This window comes from Acanthisitta chloris, unplaced genomic scaffold (genome assembly GCF_000695815.1).
Source record: "Acanthisitta chloris isolate BGI_N310 unplaced genomic scaffold, ASM69581v1 scaffold9075, whole genome shotgun sequence".
Taxonomy (NCBI): domain Eukaryota; kingdom Metazoa; phylum Chordata; class Aves; order Passeriformes; family Acanthisittidae; genus Acanthisitta; species Acanthisitta chloris.
The window spans coordinates 5,114-12,611 of NW_008672053.1; the positions used below are offsets into that span (position 1 = coordinate 5,114).

Consider the following 7,498-nt stretch of genomic DNA (forward strand, 5'->3'; position numbering starts at 1 on the left):
GGTGGTGCTGCCAGAGTTCACACAGTAAACAAGTCGAATTTCACAGGCAGAGTGGGAGGAATTTGCCACTCTAGTCCACACATGTTACAGGAAACAGGCTGTCCTTACTCCAGACCCATGCCTAACACCCCCCTCCTCCCCAGCCCCACCCCCTTTTTAAAAGCAAAACAAGAGCCCTCAGCAGACTGGAAGATTATTGCTTTCTAGGTGCCCACTATGCTGGGATCATGAGCTGATTCCGGCAACTGGGATCCTGTGCAGTGATACAAGAAGCAGTTCCCCCAGCAGCTGTAGCAGATGAGGAACAGAGCTGCCAGGAAGACCAAGGCACAAATCGTGCAAGGTTTCCGTTCCAGAAGAAAACTGAGCAGGTAGAATCCCATGAACATTGAGTGACTGAACCACAACGCTGGGTTGAGGGGCTTGGGGATGAGCAGGACAGGTAGCAACCACTGCAGGCAGTACATTGTGGCTGGCTGGCTGGGGCCTCGTGGCAGCAGCAGTCAGATGTGCTCCAGAACAGTCTCCTCCGGCGGGCAGGCTGCTCTGTAGGGAGAGGTAAAATGTCAGACTGTCAGAGAAACACAGCAAACAACTGACATTCTTACATAGCTTCATTTACTCTCAAGCATCACATGCTGATGTCTGAACCCCCAGTACTGAATTCTGGAACTGGTGGAAAGCTCCCTGCTTTCTGAACCATTCAGCTGGGGACAGGATCAGCCACTGCTGGTGTAGCAGCATATCCCATGTGCTGTTTCTCAGGCCTTTTCCCAGGCTAACAATTAAGACCCTTTTATATATCACAGCCCAGGAACAGAAACACAGAAGGGGAAATGGAAAGGGAAACAAGCTGCCACAGCCTTCCCTGCACACGTATGTACCCAAGGTCACCCAAAGACTTGAGTAATGGTGTAAAAAAATGCAATTTAGGGGTAAACTATTAGGTAATACAGAGACGTGTTAAGCATTAGGGTAAGAAGTGTCTAGAAATTGGTCAGCACACAAACTGCTTCCTCCCAGGCACAGACAATAAGGCAGGGTAGTCCACCTACACATGGAGCTCCCCAGAAAAGCCCTGGCAGTGTCCAGGCTGCAAAACAAAGGGGAGGACAGTCTCTGCTTAAGGATTTATAATCCTTGTCAAACAGCTAAAGTCAGATAAGACAAAGTATGTGAATAGATCAAAGGGGAGATAGGCTCAAAATGGCAATTTCCATGAGTGCTGTAAACACAGGATTTCCTCACTTGGATTATTATTAAACCCTGTGGAAACAGTGAGCTCTAAGGGTTTCTCTAAGCAGGGATGGCAGCACACCAGAAAACCTGCTTCTACCTTCAGCAACCACCTCAACTACACTAAGTGTCTGGGTTTTTTTCTCTTTCAAAGCAGTACAAACATCTTCAAGAATTTTAAATGGCTTCAAAAGTATTAAATGCCTTACAGGTTGAAATGTTGGAAGAGGGAAGAGTGGAGTTCAGCAACCTGGGACAGCAGTAGCAGGGCAAGATAGAAGGTATCAATATTGTTGGGAGGGACTAACTGGAAGTTATCCTTCAGTTCATGCAGTAGGGGAACCATGAAAAAAGGGAACTCCTAGCTTACTACCCCAAGAGGGAAAAAACATGCAGGGGAGTGCTGGAGAAGGGAAGAGCCCAGGAACTATGTTCTTCCCTGCTATCCCATGGCACTTTAGGGTGACAGGCAGCAACACTGAAGGAAACAGCTGCCAGCCAGGACACAGAAGACAGGTGAGAGCACAGCCCCAGCCTTGCAGAATGCCACAGCCTCACTCCCTAAGAAGAGTCTGGTCAGGACAGCTCCTCACAGCAATCCTTTCATCTGCAAACACTCCACAGAGCAGCGCTCTGTCACAAGGATGACAGGCTGAGCTCAGCCTGTTGTATGACAACTGAGGAGTGGGAAGGTTAGTAGGATGAAGGAGTGAAAAGGTAAACAAACAGCACATTCCACTGGCTCCTGTTAGCAAGAGAAAGGATTTTCTGGCAAAGGGAGGGAGAATGAGGGATTGCACAGAAAAGCCAGGAGAAAACCATACGTGATTTTCTTCCAAAAGAACAGAGGTCAGACTTGTCTCACAGCTCTGCAGGCTCACAGGTACCAATGGCTCCGTTGTTGGCAGCAGGAAGCACAGTGCCATCCGCTGTGTGCCGAGCAGCAGGATCAGTGTTAATGCCAGGGAGAGAATGAAGGCAACGCCTCCAACAGCACAAACACATTATCTGGGAAAGGCACATTGTGCTACTGCTCCTGCAAGAGAGTGTTCTCCAGCAGAGACAGGGCAGCTGGAGTTCGGTTAGTAAAACTAAGCTGCTGCTCAGCAGCCAAACAGTAAGGAAGAAGCTATTTTATGCTGCAGTATGGATAAAGTCAAGTCACAGAAACAAAGCTCCCAATGTTAGTCCCATTCTATGCAGATCACTCACTCGTATCTTTAAGGGCAAGTCTAGTCCCAAGCCTTTTTTCCCCATCTATAAACTGAAAATAGTAATTTCTTAGTCCATATAATATGTTGTCCGCTGGCCCTTGTGAATGCTCAGATGTTTATGGAGTAAAGAGAAGTATTCGAGAACTTTTTTCCAAGGGCAGGATTTAACAACAATTATTAAAGCAGAAAGGCAATTTAACCTCACCACCCAACCTTTTAGTTCAGATTGCACTGAATGCAATAAAGCTGTACCAAATCAATGACCTGCAGCCACCTTAATCCTCCTGAAATGTTCCTTCCTTGCAGTTTCCTGCAATCTTTGTCTCTCAAGTGCTCCCAACACTGAGCGTTACAAATCACTGCGTAAACATCATGTCATGTTTTTAAACAGCCTTATGTTGCATCAGCTTGACTTCTGTGGCAGTCTGTGTCACCTGCTCTTGAAGCTTTAGCTTAAAGTGCTTACTGACTCTGCTTTGGGCTTTCTGTCTCCAGAGCAAAGAAATGGGTAAAAAAAATCTTAAGCTCATATATCTGTCAGAAAAGCACAAGGCTGGAACAAAGGTCTAGAATCTTTTAGAACAAATGTCATAAATCTCTCAGCTTTAATAGGGTTATGTGTCACTACTGAGCCTTTAGTCCCCAAACTTTACAACTGACTACAGTTGGAATATAATTATAACACGTGACGTAGCTGCACTTCACGGTCTGACCTCCTCATGGCTCTTAACAGCAACACTAAACAGGGACCTGATTTTAAGCATCACCTTCCTACAAACACAAATCCACCTCAGAACGAGTCACCCCTATAACTGCAGGTGTTTCCTGCAAGAGCCAGTTGCTTGTACCAATCAATGCAACCGCTCTGCAGAATACAGATCCGTTTAGTAGTGGTGATTTTTACTGTGAAGTTTCAATGCCAGTGCCCTACAACCTGGAAACCTCCTGCACTTCTGATAAATGCAGATGCTTCAACAGCTACTCTTCATATCTGTCGTCAGTTTGCTTGTATTTTCACTTGCCCCTTCACTAGCCACCAGTTACAGGCTGAGGACCCTTTGCTGTATCCCACAGCTGATCCCAGGAAGGTACCTACTAACTGGAGACTTCTGCAGCTTTATTTTCCTCAAGGGACTTTCCACTTGTAAGACACATGCTCTTCCTAGCTCCTCACTAGAAACTCCTTTGTACAGCTGGCAATGAGACAGAGCTCTCCTTCCGCACCACGGATCAAAGAGAAACAGCATCTCCTGCTATCAACTCTTTTCTGAGCAGGGAACACTCTCCTTGGTGCCCAGGACACCGCAACAATATTACGCTTAGCCTGGATTCTTAGGCAAGGTAAAACTTGCAGATGAAAGATTCCTACCTTGTTGTCTTTGTCCTCTCCTCAGGATCCAAGCCAAAGATTACCACATCCCAAAGCAAATAATAACCTGCCACCCAAGAGTACTGGTTTCACAACCACATCCTGCTTTCCCTCAACCAGTTGCTCTTGTTCTTCCCTGCCTGACTCACCTCCTTCCCCAGCCAGCCTGGTGTCCTGCTATCCTCAAGTCTGCTCCTGTGCTCCTCCTCAAGTCATCTGACTTGGCGGCCACTCATGTTTACCCAATGGCTCCTTTCCATCACACCTCCACTGCCTCCTCCTGCCCCTCCACAGCTCTTGGAGCCACTTGAACTCACTTCAGACCCCTTGGCAGCAGAGAGCTGGCAATGTTCCCACTGCTCTCCCTGCAGTAAGTGGCTCTGTCTGATCTCCACGTGCTGCCAGAGCCTCCTCCCTGCCCGTTCCTGCAGGCAGAGGAGCAGCCAGGGGAGGTTCCCTGTGCACCTCACTAGTAAGCGAACACCAATACTTTTCCACATGCTTATTAATAGGCTTCCATTGTGTTCCCAGATCTCCTGTCAGCTTCCCTCCCAAGACCACTCAGCACCAGCAGGTCCTACTGGCACATGTTTGTGGAGAGAATCATAGAATTTTAGGGGTTGGAATGGACCTTACAGATCCATCTAGTCCCAACCCCCTGCCTTGGGCAGGGGCAACTCCAACCAGACCACGTTGCTCAAGGCCTCATTCAGCCTGGCTTTGAACACTTGCCAGGGTTGGGGCATCCACTATTTCCCTGGGCAACCTGTTCCAGTGCAACCTGATCCAGAGAGGATCTTGGCACTCCAGTGCAAAGATAGTGGCACACCTTTCCCAGCCAGAAACAAAACTTCAATGATGGCAAATCAAAGGTAAGTAGCACAGAGCGTGTTCTGCTCTGCAATGGAGCAGTCACGTTTTGGAATAAATCCATCTGAGGAGCTGACAGGCTGTTCCTTCATATTCTACAAGCTAATTCAGCAATTAAGATGTCAAGAGGTGTTCCTACACCATAGATTTTACACATCAGAATGCCAATACCAAGCCTGTACCTTTATCAGGAACATTTTAATTCCTTAACAGTCCATTTACCCTGACAGGGGAGAATAATCAGCTGGCTTTCCCTCAGCACTTCAAAGGTAAGCTTGTTCAGACCTTACTAAGGCAGCTTTAAGCCAGTGCTGTCTGCACAGAACATCCAGCAGATGCTGGATCAGTATCTGAAGGGGCTACAGGGGAGCTGGAGAGGAACTCTTTGTTAGGAACTGCAGTGATAGGACAAGGGGTAACAGGTTCACATTGAAGGAGGGGAAATTTAGGCTAGATATTAGGAAGAAGTTTTTCCCGTGAGGGTGGTGAGACACTGGAACAGGTTGCCCAGGGAAACTGTGGATGCCCCAACCCACACAGTGTTCAAGGCCAGGCTGGAAGAGGCCTTGAGCAATCTGATCTGGTGAGGAGGTGTCCCTACAGGGCAGGGGGTTGGGATGAGATGATCTGTAAGGTCCAGATCCCTAAAATTCTATGATTCTATGCTACAGAAAGTCACCCAGGCTGGCAGTCTGCCACAAAACACTGACTAACCTTTTATTGGGACATGCTGGTGCCATTCTCCCCCTTTCACAAAAGCTGAAGTTTCCACTTGGGAATGAAAAGCCACACTGGTTAGACAAAAATCTCTCAATTACACAGTGCACAGACACTTTTAAGTCTCAGGGACTTGCACTGTTTCTTACCTATGAGGCTCACCTGTAGCACAGTTCACTTAAAACTGTTCCAATCAAACCCCCTGTCACAGCCATCCACTGATGTGTGTGGGCAGTGTTCACAGTCCCAGCAGGTATTTCAACCAACACAAACACCACACAGCACCCAGAACAGCTGCTAAAAACTAGACAACATGAACAGCACTGGAACAAAAAGAGAGGTGAGGAGCTATCAAGTGACAAGTTTGGGGAGTTCAGCTAAGAAAAGCAACACCAGACCATCTCCCCAGATGCCAACCCTCTGTCGTAAACCCAAGAACCCTAACTGCTCAAACTTTAAGGCCTATTTGCAGCAGGGATTAACTTCTTCAGGGTTGGGGTTTTTTTTAGCTTTGCCGCTATTTTTTCAATCTTTTAAAAGCTTTATCTGCTGGTATGACTCAGCTGAAAGAGGGAGCCTACAATTTTTGGCAAAGGCCTTACCCCAGTCTTGGATAAGTTCATGCCTTGAACACTTGATGTAGACTCAGAAATGGTGCAATATGACTGCAAACAGTTACCAAAAGAGCAACAAATCCTTGGCTAACCAAGCCTCGGGGTTACAGAGCGTTCTGATTTCTCAAGCTAAACACAAGCCAAAGAGACTCACTCTGTGAAAAGTGAATGCTCTCTGTTGAGCCACTTTTCACTACTTCCAGAGCTTCCTCTGAGCTTTGTTACGGATCTGGGAACGGATCAGTCTGTGTCCAGAGGCAGTGCCCACTCCATTTGGACTGCAGTGCCCTCACAGCACCAGGGTGAACACACCTCCACCTGTGAGCAGGAAGGCAGCAGTGTGATCTGTGTTCTCCCCACAAAAGGTAAAGAAGAGATCCAAAGTAAAACTAAGTGGGTTTTTTTCAGAGACCTTGGAATAGGCCTGGAATTCATGAGGAATCACAGAAGCAGAACCTTCAGTCAGCCAGGTCTGTGGTGTGAAGATGACACCAATGACAGTTGTCACCTGAAGCACTGGTACTTTCATATGTACTAACTAATTCTCGGTGCTCCTCATTCCTGCCTTCTGCCTTTAACTGCCAAAGATCAGGAATTCCAGGCCCATTCCAAGTTCCCTGAAAAAACAGTTTTAACTTGGATCTCTTCTCTACCTTTTGTGCCTTCAACAAGCTCAGAGGTCTGAATACAGCCTGATAAAGGCCGTTTTTCTGCACCTCAGACACAGAGAGGCAAAATGCAGTCTGAGCAGCTATAAGGAGTTACGGTACATAGACTGGAAAGGCAAAGGTTACTCTACTGTGACAGCACTTGCGAGATCCACTGTAATGTGTCAGTACCAGGGCAATGAAGTATGGGAGGGTACAGTGCTGGGCACTGCAGTTAAGAGCTTTGTTTTCCATCTTCTCTTGCACTAGTACATTTGGGCTGTCGTGAGCAACATGGGTGCAACAGAACAGCTTGTAAACCTGCCCTGCTGCTGGCTCAGAGCACGTGTGGTCCTGGGGAGGGTGCCCGGCCAGGCACAGCACCACTGCAGAGTGCTGTGCTCACAGAGCATCGTAAAATATCCCGAGCTGCAAGGGACCCACGGGGACCATCCATGTCCAACTGCTGACTCTGCTGGACAAAAGGATGTCAGAGCATCGTGCCGCTCTGGCAAGAAATGGACCTCGGCCTGCTTTCTGCTTTTGGAAGGTGCTAACGAGACCTACAGGACATTCCCGACCGAGAGCAGAAGGGAGGGAGCACAGGGTGTTCTTACTCTCATGCTGCCAACGACCTCGGCGAGCTCAGGATGGGCTAAACCCTCCTTTTCCATGCCCCACACACGCTAAGCTACCGACAGCGGGAAAACCTTCCGATCCCGTTCCCCCTTCGCTCCCCCTTAGTCTTCTCACGGTCCCTACGGTCACCGCACGGTGCCCTCAGCCCGGACAGCCCCGGCGGGCGGTACCGATCTCCCCTCGGGCTGCTCT

The 7,498-nt window shown here is 48.2% G+C and overlaps 1 protein-coding gene across 1 annotated transcript; it reads right to left on the reverse strand.

The window, feature by feature from the left end:
• Positions 1-203: 203 nt before the first annotated feature.
• BLCAP (bladder cancer associated protein) lies at positions 204-467 on the reverse strand. Its single transcript, XM_009074363.1, has one exon. It carries the CDS (start codon positions 465-467, stop codon positions 204-206), a length of 264 nt encoding a protein of 87 aa, XP_009072611.1.
• Positions 468-7,498: the final 7,031 nt, after the last annotated feature.

What these genes read in the sequence shown, in the direction of transcription:
- BLCAP (XM_009074363.1), bottom strand. Translation starts at nt 467, where the DNA reads ATGTACTGCCTGCAGTGGTTGCTACCTGTCCTGCTCATCCCCAAGCCC.